The sequence below is a fragment of the Mustela nivalis genome (genome assembly GCF_964662115.1).
Source record: "Mustela nivalis genome assembly, chromosome: 7".
In the NCBI taxonomy this organism is placed as follows: Eukaryota; Metazoa; Chordata; class Mammalia; order Carnivora; family Mustelidae; genus Mustela; species Mustela nivalis.
In genome coordinates, this window is record NC_139026.1 from 19,896,208 (window position 1) to 19,909,946 (window position 13,739).

Genomic DNA, 13,739 nt, shown 5'->3' on the forward strand with positions numbered 1-13,739 from the left:
GTATATTTATAGGAAAGCAGCTTAAATTTAATAAAACATTTCTTTATATTTTCATATTTACTGGCAATTGTTTTTTAATGTTTTCATAATATTCCCCCAAATTTCATAAACTCATGAATTTAAGTTTAAAATTTTACACACACAAATAGCTAGAAAAATATAATAAGAATTTTGCCCAAGTGGTGTTTTCCTGTTTTCTTTTTTGAAATATCTCAGGAAATACTTAATGAACACATATTGAACTGCTTTTTATAATTGCTCTGATCGTGAATATACAAACATGAGTATTTCAAGACTCTTTTCACTTGTGTCTGAGTGTGAAATCAAGACAAAGGCACTGGAAATTCCTACTGTCAGGAGCCTTCCATGAACATAAGACTGGTGTAATCTACTGAACTGTACTCTAATAACTGTACTCTAATAATTATTTCTATTATCTTGGTAATTATTAAGTATGAGCCTTATTGAGACAAACTTCTAACAGATACAGCAACTTAGGGAACAAATTCTGCTATTTAATGGCAAAATCTTACAATTTCCTCGAAGCAGTGAAGTGAATTCCACGAGTATGAAAAGGGCAGTTTAGGTAGCAAAATCAAAACTATTCTCAAATTATGAGTGCTTGATATATGCAATTTCTCACATGAACCGAGTGATCAGAATGCATTTCCAACACACAAAAAAGCACACTGAAAACTTAGTGCATATGTTTAAGTTTTAATACTTGAGAAAACAGAAGTTAAAATCTGATACAAACACTGCTGCACAAGAAAAGAATATATACACATTTGAATATCAATAGAGTCAGTATGTGAACCTGGATGTACAAATGTATCAAAACAACCTGTTACTGAAGGCCTTAAAAAAGTAAGAGATTTTTAAATCAGATAAGGATTAAAAGATCGCAGAAGGAACAGTAACTGTTTCTCAAAAAATTTCCCTTGTCCACTAGGAATTGTAAACTCTGTGTGACATGGAAAGTTAGAGGTCACATAATGCATCAAGATATTTTGAAGACGTAAGACATAAATGCCCACTGTAAACCCAAACAATCTAAAAATAACCAGCATTTCATTTTCCTCCTAAGATCAAATTGATATACCAGTCATGTTCACAAATTTTGGCAAAGAAAAATAAAAACTCACTCCATTGTTTTTTGAAAATACATGTTATTTCTTCCACCAGCTGCTTTAGTAATTTAAGCTTAATTCATTTTGTTAAATATGAAACATGAAAAATCTTATAAAATCTTGCACTCTTAGTTAGAAGAAGTGAAAACTTCTTTCCAACTTCAACACTGTATTTTAATAATTGTGAAAATGATCAAAAACAATATATTTGAAGGTCTTTAAGAGCACTTCAAAATATATTTGAAGAAAGTATTTTTCAACTGTTGTTTATTTTTAAAAATCTTTATCTTGGAAGGATAAGCTTCAAAGGTATCTTGAAAGGGATCATGCAACATCAATATAATTGGAGAAATTCCCTACTGATGAAAAATAGGGTCATTTATAAATTAACTTCCAATTTTCTAAAAAAAAATTCTTGGAATTTATGCCAGATGCCTATGGGATACTTTTATTCCTGATTATTCTCAATACAAAAGTTACTGTTTAATACTGTAAAATCTACTTTATTTCATAGGTTGGTTGGAATAGCATTATTTTTTAAGTTCTAGAAGTTACCAATACCAAAATATTATTTGATCTTATGAGGGAATAAACTTCTTGAACATTAAATTTTTTCTCTTTGAAAGATGCATTAAACATTTCTGATTACTAAAAATGTAAAGCTTCTAGCACTTCTTGAACACTGATTTCACTTTCCAAAAATGTAAATATTCTCTCAATGCCCAGAGCAACAGAACTCAACCAAGTATTTGGTGACTGTCTCTTTTAAGAAGAGAAGTATCAATTATTCCAAAAACTAGCTTGCCTATATCTCTGATTTTAACTGTATTCCTCAGACAAAAGATCACTTCGTTTTATACAAAGTTTTCTTGCTTTATAATCTACAGAATGTTAGTGAGCTTAAGATGATTATCTTATAATTGCACATTTGTGTAAACCATTGTTTTTCTTTAGAAAACACATTTTAGCTTAATAGGGAAACACAAACCTCAATATTGAATATAATAACCTATGATAACTGATAATACTATAAAGTTATTAAACACACCCCAAAACTTCTGAAAGTACATTAATGATTTTTTTAAATAGCCATAATCCCTTAAAAAACAAATTATTTACAAATATCTTAGAGCAGTGGAACCTATGCAGTCATTACATGATGTGGATATGTTCTTTGGAGAGTCTACCTACAGAGCAGAAAACACTGCATTTATACTGTCCACTTGCCATTGAAAAACTGAAAGCAGCATGATTTTATGAAAGAAAATTAATATAATTGGAAGGGTCTAATTAAAACTGGCATTGTGCTCTCTAAAGAAAAATAATAATCACATGATAGAATTTTTATATAGCATCACTATAAGATGCTTTAGTAACACCTTAATTTTAGGATTGTTAACACATAATTCTGATATATAAAATATTATTTTAATGTAAAAATTCATATCTGTACTCAGAGGAAACTATAGTAAAAATATTTTTAATATGCTAAAAGTTACTAACTCAGTTTCCCCTTTCACATTACACAGCATCCATCTAAAATATAAGGTATAGATTCTTATAAATAACATATAAAAAGTCTTGGGTTTCTTTTTGTTTTTTTACCAAATTTCAGTTTATATGTCAATATCTAATGGTTTTTTTTTTACCAAAAATATAATAAAATATTAACAACTTTAATATAAGCCAGTTAAAAACCATTCCTTCTGATTTGGAAAGCTTAAAATGTTAAGTAATAGAATTCTACCAACCCTAGAGTAATGTCAAGCTAATCAGCAGCAGCCATTGGTACTTAGTATTGTTCAATCAGGTAATCCTGATCAAAAAATTAAATTAGGTGCCTTTTGTAAGACAAGTGCCAAACCGTTGCTATTTTATCAAAATGCGATAACTAATATTAAGATTAAGAGCACCACTGTTGCTATTAGCCAGTATAAAACCTCCATATTTAATACATATTCAAAAATTCAACAACTATAGTTATAACTCTAGTAGTGTTATTTAGCTCTACATTTCCCTTAAAGGGCAGACATTAACAAAGATGCTATGTATTAAAAATCATATCAATGTCTATTATTAATAAGAACATTTTGATGATTTTACAACTGTCTGCCTCAAAAGGGTACCTCTGGCGAATTCAGAAATGTGAATTCTGATGCACACTCTACCCATCCCCAACCTCCAACCCTCACCTTCCTGTGCCTAATATCTGAACCTATTTGGACAAACACCCACAGGAGAAAACTTTTAAGATGTGATGCTAACATATTTCACTCTCTTCTTTTCCTGTTTTCTTAAAGGATGCATTTGTACTTATTTTCTAGGTTTCTTACTTCCAGTCATAACAAAATAATGGTCATCGTCTTCCTTTTTCTTTGTGGTAGGTTTTTTATCTCCACTAACTGCTTCCTTACCAGATGAGGGTGGTTTCCTGGTTGCAGCTGGGGCTTTGCCACTTTTTGGAGGCCCTTTTGCTGAATACTGGCTCTTAGTGGCCATCTGTGCTGACTTTGATCCAGGTTGTGTCTTGACAGAGGACTGGGGAAGACTCATGAGAGACAGTGGGGTACGGCCAGGGGACTTCAAGGAGCTGGGTCCTATCTTCTGGGAGGGACTTTTATTCTGAGGCTGCTTTTTGGCAACTGAAACCATATTCTTATCTTTTGATTCCTGTGCAGTTTTTGTAGTTTTTGTAGGTACAACTGAGGATACAGACAGTGGCTGGTTTAAATTTAAGGCTGACTTAAGCTTGTGTGCTGGCATTGCCCCAGCTTGTGGGGCTCTATCAGAGGGCTGAGACCGTGTTCCTAGACTTGTGGGTATAGTTTTGGAACTGGATTTTGTTATTTTTGCAGGGGAATGGAGAGAGGGGGAAGGTTTAGGCCTTACATGTATATTTGCCATAGGTGGCTTTGGACGCTTTGACGATGAATCTGAATGTGCCGCTGAAGGAGACTCTGCATTATCCCTGGAAGATTTCAGAGTGTGTTTCAAATGCTTTGGTTCAGTTTTTCCAGAAGACTTATTTGGCACAAGTGCAGACTCAGGCACATCTCTGGGCTTCTGGGCCATAACAAGATTGGCCTGAGAAGTATCATGTGATGAGATAAGTTTTCTCAATGACTGAGATTCACAAGGTGTGGTTCTGGATGAAGCTGGTGAAGAAGTGCTTTTACCTACTGCTTTGATTGAAGGGGCCTGTGGTTTCTTTGTGATGCCTTTTGAAGATTTGAGCTTAAGATGAGAAGATGATGCTGGAGAATCTGGCAATTTGGAACGGACTGACACAGAGCCCAGATTCCCTCCTTTCAGGGAAGATGCTGGCAGCAACCCATCCAGTGGACGTACCTGCTTTTCTTTGCTTCTTGGAATACCAACTGGCGTGCCAGGTTTTGATTTTTGTTTCTGAAACATGTTAACAGCTGACAAAGGATTCATTTCAGGAGGCTGAGGTGTCCTGGCAGACGAATCAGGTACATTTTCATTGAAAACTCCTTTTTGAAAGGCTAAAATTTTTTGTTCTAGTGTAGCAAATTGTAATATTCGACAGGGATCATATTTAAGCAAAAATCCTTGAAGAGTATCCCAGCCTCCACCAACACGGACCATGACATGTTTTCCATGAAGCATCTTTTCCCCCAAAAGAAAGTAAAAAAACAAACAAATAAACAAAAAGCCCATAAGGTTCACAGTTCCAATTCATTAGCAATCACAATCTGTGATGTTTATGATCTATGAAATTGAGAGTATTTGCCAGCAGCTTCAATATAAATTGATAGTCTATTTCTTACATTACTAAAATTATCAATTTAATTCATACTGAATTGTGCAATTAAAATAGGTCCTCTAATTTGTAAGAAAAATTTTTGCACACAACCTGCATCCTAAAAATCCAAATTGCAAATATGCAAAATTGCAAGGGCAATATTGTTCAATAAAGAGGAAGAAAAGAGAAAGGAAAGGCAGGAGAGGAAGAGAAGGAGAAATGAGGACTTACAGAAAATATGCCTCATAATAAAGAAAAAAATTACGGAGGAAAGATAAAAACAACTAAAACTTGTACTTTGCAAATTAATAAATTACTTTCATATATATAATTTAGCAATTTAGCCTTTCAAAAAACTTAATATAATTTACAATTTAGTCCTTCTTTGCAGACAAGAAAATTATGGCTCTGCAAAGTTGAAGAAATTGTCTCAAATCACACAGCTTGAGCCTGGCCTCAAACATACCAAGCTGCACAACTCAAATGGCGCTTTTGTGCAGCCAAGATGCATCCTGGGTAGGCCAGCATAGTCCCAGCTGATTTTCAGGTCCCTATCCACTCGGTAAGCAATTCTTCACCATTGTAGGAGATTGCCCTGCAAACATTAACTCCAAATCCCATACTCCCATCATTATATCAGACTGCCTTAAAAAAAGAAAGCTAATTAAAAAACAAAAAGTCTTGGAAATGTTTCTAAGCAAGTTGGGCAGAGTGTGAGGAGGTAATGATAACATATGAAATTTTTAAATATGGATGGTGAAATATTTTTAAATATTTTTATATTATATTCCTAGATTGGAAATAAAAGTGGACAGAATGCCAAACAGGTGAAACTTCAATCTCTTTACCAATAAAGGGGACAGTTAATCAACTGCAGATCACAGGTAGGACAAAGGAAGGAAATGAATACGCACATCAGGATATTGGGAAATACACTGATGCTGTGTCAAAGAGAAAAGGTTTGATACTTAAGACCCAATCTATACATTATTATAAACTGCAACATTTCAACTTCCTTTTCTTATTACTGATATTTAATCTTATTACATGTACTGTTTTAGTTTTTTCTTCTTATTATAGGAAATCATGCCTTTTTAGAAAATTTGAAACATGGAATAAAACAGCTTGGGTACATAAAGATTTTTTTCCCCACAATTATTTTAAATGTCTGAATAGTCTTCGCTATCCTTAGTAGTTTATTGTGTTAAAGGTGTCTACCAAAACTCGTATGTACTCGTGAAAGCAAGTATTCCATATTTTTCCTGTACAGTAAAATTCTTCCATTAATAACACTCCCTATTGAATTTTTTTAAAAAGTAAAAGGCAAGCAAAAGGAATTTGGTTAAACAATAAATCCAATTTCAAAATAAGACCTCTATGGAAATAGGATATAAATGGTGGACTCACTCTTATAAAGAGTATTTTATCCCCAAGTCGGTACCGTCCTTCAGATAAGTACTCAATAGAGAATCGATGGGAACAACTACAGGGGGGGTCTTCAGCAATATGTTTAACCTAAGATTAAAAACAAACAAAATTTAGTGCTTATGACAAAAAATATTTAACATTAAAATGCAAGGTTTATTTGATAGATGGGAAATCAAAAGATAAAAATTTAAAGACAGTTGAACCATTTATTATTACCTCTCCTTTACTTGTTGACAAATACTGAGATTAGGATTTTTTAGAAAATAATCTCTACACCCAACATGGGGCTTGAACTCATGACCCTAAGGATCAAGAGTCACATACTCCACAGACTGAGCCAGCCAGGCTCCTGGACAGATACTGAGGTTAGACGTTAACTAATCTAATAAAAGCTGACAGTGCAGCCTTTTTCCTCTCAGCTTTCAAAAGTGGGCTCCACACCCAAAGTAGGGCTCAAACTCAGGACCCTGAGATCAAGAGTCGCATGCTCTGCTGACTGAGCCAGCCAGGAACCCTAGAGATGAAGTCTGAGGCTCCCTTTCTCCCTCCCTACCCCACCTCTCTCCCTCTCTCTGCCCAAGTCTAATCAGGGTCCTAGTGGATTCACTGAGCACTGGAGGTCTGTGAATCTGAACAACAGGAAGGTCAATTCAAAGCACATTCATTAAGTCATAGGAAACACAAGAGTTTATTATTGAACTTGAATTGTTTTATGCCCTGGATTAATATATCTGTGTCAAGTCAAAGACAGGCCAGTCAGATAAACTTAAAGTAGGAATTCGCACTTGTCCCTTAACACTATGCTAAACATTTGGAGGGGGATATCTAGATTGTTCCAAAGTTACTATTAAAATAACCAGAGGCAAATTTATATCTATTCACCCAAGACTGGATGAAATTCTAAACAATTCAATTCAAGAGGCATTTTTCTAAAAGTGCCCACTTTGCTTCAATAGTCTGCTAAGTAGATGAGAACTGGAGACAAGTCCTTACTTCTATCCCTCAAGGCGCTTACAGAATTTTTCACTGCAGTAAACATCTAAAAAATTATAAAAATGAATATAAAAAGAAGTTTAGGAGTTCTATATTTAAAATAAGGAAATTATTATAAACTGATTAAAAAATAAAAACATCTGGGGTGCCTGGATGGCTCAGTGGGTTAAGCCTCTGCCTTCAGCTCAGGTCATGATCCCAGGGTCCTGGGATGGAGCCTCGCATTGGGCTCTCTGCTCAGCAGGGAGCTTGCTTCCTCCTCTCTCTGCCTGCCTCTCTGCCTACTTGTGATCTCTGTCAAATAAATAAATAAAAAATCTTTGAAAAAAATAAAAATAAATAAAAACATCTGTTGAGATGTTTGAAAAAAAAGTTGCTATCAGTCACCATGGAAAATATTTTTGTTTTCCTAAAAATTACATTTTTGGAAAAAGCAAGGCCATGAATATTTTTCTCAATTGTCACACAGACTATATCTACACAAACTCATTAATTGAATTTGCATATGATATTAAACCAAAGTCTCTTCAGATACACCTAATTTAGCTAAGCACTGATAGAAATCCATGACTGTCTTCATTATCTACCCAAAATGAACAGTCACAGGTGGATTCACCAGGACATGATCACAAGGTCCCAGAATTTATCTTCCCACATCATTCATTTAACAAATAATATGATCATAAATAGAACTATCATAAGCCATTCAATTATGTTTCTCTTGTTCATAGCCTAGTATATATGCATGTGTACACACATATTCATGCTCTCACACAGCACAGGCATAAATAAAATGCCTAAACGTAAACTGAACATGGGTACAGAATTCACAATTATTAGAACTATTTACACATGTTAACCAAAGTAATCTGAAAGGAGGTATTTTTTCAGTCACTACTTTCTATCAATAAAAGTTTCATAAGCATCAGAAATATAGCTGAATACAGCACTCTAAATAATGAATCAGATGATAATTACTCCTTACATTAAACACAATTGCAAAATCTGTAGATCATGGATGTAGAGGTGGACACTAATGTATTCAAATACCATATGCATATTAAAGAAATGTGTTCTTTTTTAGTGTTCACAACAAGAATGTAGACATGAAAAGTCACTTGCTTTATTTGTTTAAAATATCCAAATACCACTTACATTCAGCAGTAAAAATTAGCATTAACCCACATAAAGAAAGGAGTAAGCCTAAAAGAAGTGAGAGCTATGGATAAAAAATGTTCTCTTCTGGTTTTATCTACTGTATAATTAATATTAAAACACTAAAGGGGGGCGCCTGGGTCGCTCAGTGGGTTAGAGTCTCTGCCTTTGGCTCGGGTCATGATCCCAGGGTCCTGGGATCTAGCCCCATGTTGGGCTCTCTGCTCGGCAGGGAGCCTGCTTCCTCCTCTCTCTCTCTGCCTGCCTCTCTGCCTACTTGTGATTTCTGTCTGTCAAATAAATAAATAAAATCTTAAAAAAAAAAAAACACTAAAGGAAACATAAATTAAAATAATCTATAAAGGCACTAATCTACTATCGATTATTTTCCTTCTTTTTCTTACAGTTTGTCCATATATACATACTTTTCACAAAATATTTTTCTTGTTGCTACATAGTCTTCTTAATGATCACATATAATGATTATTCTGTTAAGATAATGAATCCTAATTCACCTAACCATTGCTCTGAGAGTATTCATACTGCTTTTAATTTTCACCATTATATATAGCACAAAAAAACTTTCATTTATTCTACTTTTTAATTCCCCTTCAATTGTAAAAAAATTAGAGGAACATTTTTGTGGTACTTGATAACCATTTGTCAGCTGTTTTTCAAAGTTTACATCATCTTCCACCATCAGTAGCAATCCCTAAGTATAGTTTTACAAAATTTACCAGCACCAGGTTTTATAATTTTAAGAAATTTTACTAATGAGGCATGTTGTGTATCTTAATTCCTTCATTCTCAGCAAGACTCAACACTATATTTTCCTCTTGTGTGAACAACAGTCCTTGCCCATTTACCTTATGGAAATGCTTTTCTTTTAAAGATTTTATTTATTTATTTGACAGAGATCACAAGTAGGCAGAGAGGCAGGCAGAGAGAGAGGAGGAAGCAAGCTCCCTGCTGAGCAAAGAGACCGATGCGGGGCTCGATCCCAGGACCCTGGGGTCATGACCTGAGCCGAATGCAGAGGCCTTAACCCACTGAGCCACCCAGGTGCCCCTGGAAATGCTTTTCTTATCAAACTGTATATAGTCTTTCCAATTCTGTAAAAAATTATTTTGCCAATGTTTTCTTTTTTATTTAATTATCAATATTTTAGTTTATATAAGATTTAAAGTAAGCTTTATTTTTTAACCTATTGCATTATCACTGTGTCACATATGGACATTGACAGTCATCATATAAATCATTAATATAATATAAGTAAGTATATTTTGGCCTGGTAAAGAATATTCAGGCTGTCATTTTCTTAAACTGTCTTGCAAGGATATCCAAATCTTTTACTATAGACTTTCATTACATTAAACAAAACAATCAAAGCAACACTTTCCAAATGTTTATCAGTACTGACTTGCTCATTATTTCTTAAATAATTTTGTACATTAAGCACTTTCATAAAATACAACAGTCTGAAAAAGACCATAATTCTAAACAACAGTGTAAGCAAAAAAAAAAAAAAAAAAAATGTTTGCTACTCAGTTCACCTCCATCACTTACTAGACTAGAGTCACTACAGAAGATTCAGCCAAGGACAACTGCAGCTCTAGTGACCTCTACATAACAACGACCAAATAAAGCTCAAAGACTTCCCAGCTGAGACCCATCATCTAAAAGTCTGCATACATTGTCAGGGGAATATTCCCCAAACCCCATCAATTCGCTCTCAGAACTTTTTCTCCTCCTATATTCTCCACGTATCAGTGTACTATTTACTTAGAAACCTCAAAAATCATCCTAGATTTTCTCCCTCCCTATCAGAATTAGGATTCTCCAATTCTACCTGTTAAATATGTCCTGTTATTGTCCCTTTGACTTCACCTTCACTACTGCTGCTCAAGTTCAGGCTCTCATCATTGTATGCCTGGATTATTACAACAAAACCAATATGACCTCTACATGACCATGAGAGTAATCCCTACAATGTGCAAATCAGATTATACCACTACCATGATTAAAAAAACAATCAATGAATTCTTGTGGCCTCCAGTTCCCTTCATGATGGATTCCAGCCTATTTACCTCCCCATTCCTCAACTACATACACATCCATTCCTCATCATACACAAACAACGCATCACCTTTAATATACAGTGCCCTAAACTCGCCAGGGAGTGGTAGTTAATACTGGTATATGTTCTGAATAAGAAACATTCTCTTTTAAACACAGCATCACCTGCAGCAAACTGAGACTCTGACACATCACAACTGAGAAAATACAGTGATTACTTACAGCCTCATGTAGCTCCTCATGCTGACAGCACGATTTCGGAATGCTAATGGAATCTTCGGGCCCAGAAGTATTAAGTAAGGTCTCTTCTAGTTCGATTTCTTTCTCAAGTTTTACTAATACTGGTGGCTCAACCCCATATCTGAAAACCAGTTAGGAGATCTCATAATTCAAGGAAAGTTTGACTCATTCACTTCCCTGCATATCACAATAGGTTATGTCTTATTTTTAAAGTGAAGTCTATTTGATTCTCTTCTGCCAATTGTTTCACTGGGACATATGGAAATGCTTTTTAATATCCCACAGACCATCAAAAATTCAACATATAATCTTCACATTATAGCATTTATTGGGATTACTGGATGCTCCAGTATTCAACTAGATATCCTGAAAGTCAGCCACCTTTAAAGCTAGCTTGAAAGTAAAGATGGGGCTGAGAAAGGTATGGAGGACACTAAGCCTAAGCCTTCTTATCAGATCCTCTTTGTGTCCAGAAGATTTGCCTTGCCTTCAACTGCTAGGAGAGTTTTACATGCTCTTACCTTACTCTTAGTTTAAAAAATTTAAGCAATGACTTTTATAGTTTAATACTAAATGACAACAAGTTAAATGGGTGAGCAGATGCTGACACATGACACAGCTCATGCAAACAGAACAAAGTTAGAAAGGAAGAAAGAAAAGGAAATTAAGTTGTTTTATTTCAATCAAAATTATTTTCTTTTATTTATAAAAAATAGTGCTCTATCTAAAATAAAGTAGCTTTTATAAAATTAGTGACACTGAAATTCTGAAATAATGTGGAATACATACCTCGACACAATTCGACCAATTTCAAGAAGACAAAGATACACCTGTCTTGGATCTTTGTGCAAAACTGTAAAAAAATAAGACCACATATTTTAAAGGGCAAATTAAATAGAGAAATAAATTTCTGGCATAGGAGAAGTAAAAAAAAAAAGAATAACGAAGACAGTAGGTTTACTTGTTTGGAGACTTAGAAAAGACATTTTCTCTACATATTATCATCATCATCCATAATTTTTTTTAAAAACTGGCTAATAAGAAGAGGATGAAAATTTAGCATGTACCCTAACTGGTAGCATTTTAAGTCTAAAAGACTAAGGGCTTAATAACATTAAATTATTTATATTTCAGATCTCTCAACAGGAGCTATTATTTGAAGAGATATACCACCTCAATTTTATTCTAAACTATCTTTAGCTTAAGACTATGTGTTAATGGCTTTCTCAAACTTTTTCAAAATCAGAAAAGAAGGAGTACTTCCTAACTCATTCTCTGAGGTCAGTATTATCCTGATACCAAAGCCAAACAAATACATCACAAGAAAACTAAAGACTAATATCTTTTATGAATATAGATGTAAAAATCTTCAGTTTATTACTGGCAAACTGAATCCAGTAGCAAGTGAGATTTATCCCAGGAATGCAAGGTCGGTTCAACATATGAAATCAATCAACATAATCCACTATATTATCAGAATAAAGGAAAAGAAATGTGCAATTATCTCAGTAGACACAGAAAAAGCATTTGACAAAAATCAAATCTTCCTTTAACAATTTAAAAAAAAAAAAGCAGCCTCAATGAATTAAAATAGAAGGAAACTTTATAGGAATGGAAGGAAATCTGAAAATGGATATCTATGAAAAACCCATAGTTAACATCATTCTTAAAGGTGAAAGACTGAGACTCTTCCTCCTAAGACTAGGGAGAAGACAAGAATGTCCACTCTCACCTCTTCTATTCAAAATTGTACGGGAGGTTCTAGGCAGGGCATTTAGGCAAGAAAAACAAATAAAAGACATCCAGATTGGAAAGGAGGAAGGAAAACTAACTCCATTCAGGTAACACTGTCCTTTGTATAAAAATCCCCTATGGAATCTACAAAAGAAAAGTATTAGAGCAATCTTAGTTTCAACAAAGTTGAAGGATACAAGATCAATATACAAAAATCATTTCACCTTATACACCAGCAATAAACAATCTGAAAATGTAATTTAAAAAACAATTCAATTTACAATGTTTCAAGAAGAATAAAGTACTTAAGAACAAACTTCACCAAAGAATTTTATGACTTGTTTATGGAAAATTATAAAATATCGTTGAAAGAAATTAAAGATACAAATAAATGGAAAGACATCCTGTGTTCATGGATTGGGAGACATAATATTGTTAAGATGACAAAACTCTTCAAACTGACCTATAGATTCAGTGCAAGCCCTATCAAAATTCCAACAGTCTTTTTTACAGAAATTCATACAGAATTATAAAAGACAGAATAGCCAAAACAAGAACAAAGTTGGAAGACTCACACTTCCCCATATCAAAACATACAACAAAGCTACAGTAACCAAGACAGTGTGTTATTGGCATAAGGACAGCCATATAGACAAGTGACTGGACTGAGTCCAGAAATAAACCTAGACATTTGTGTTCAGGTGATTTTTAAAAAGAGTGGCAAGACAACTCAGTAAGGAAACAGCAGTCTTTTCAACAGATGGTGCTAGAACTGAATATCTGTATGCAAAAGAATGAATTTAGATCCTTAATTCACAACATATACAAAAAATAACTCCAATGGATTAAAGACCTAAATTTAAAAACTAACACTCTAAAACTCTTAGGAGGAAAAAGAGGTGAACATCTGTGTGACCTTGGATTAGGCCATAGTATTTTACATATGACACCAAAAGCACAGCAGTCAAAGAAAAGATAAACTGAACTTCAGGGGCACCTGGGTGGCTCAGTGGGTTGAAGCCTCTGCCTTCAGTTCAGGTCATGACCTCAGGGTCCTGGGATGGAGCCTCCCGCATTGGGCTCTCTGCTCAGCGGAGAGGCTGTGTCTCCCTCTCTCTCTGCCTGCCTCTCTGCCTACTTGGGATCTCTCTCTCTCTCTATCAAATAAATAAATAAAATCTTTAAAAAATAAAATAAAATAAATTGAACTTCATCAA

General features: G+C 34.3%; 1 protein-coding gene across 4 annotated transcripts in view; it reads right to left on the bottom strand.

The window, feature by feature from the left end:
• Nucleotides 1-701: 701 nt before the first annotated feature.
• Nucleotides 702-13,739, bottom strand: part of GAS2L3 (growth arrest specific 2 like 3) — a 41,059-nt gene continuing 28,021 nt past the window's right edge. For all 4 annotated transcript variants that reach the window (XM_082739213.1, XM_082739212.1, XM_082739214.1 and 1 more), the window contains 4 exons: nt 11,578-11,641; nt 10,771-10,909; nt 6,304-6,411; nt 702-4,760 (listed from right to left, as the gene is read on the bottom strand). In XM_082739213.1, the coding sequence (XP_082595339.1) occupies nt 3,444-4,760; nt 6,304-6,411; nt 10,771-10,909; nt 11,578-11,641 (1,628 nt within the window). In that variant the 3' untranslated portion in view covers nt 702-3,443. The remainder of the gene's footprint in view (nt 4,761-6,303; nt 6,412-10,770; nt 10,910-11,577; nt 11,642-13,739) is intronic.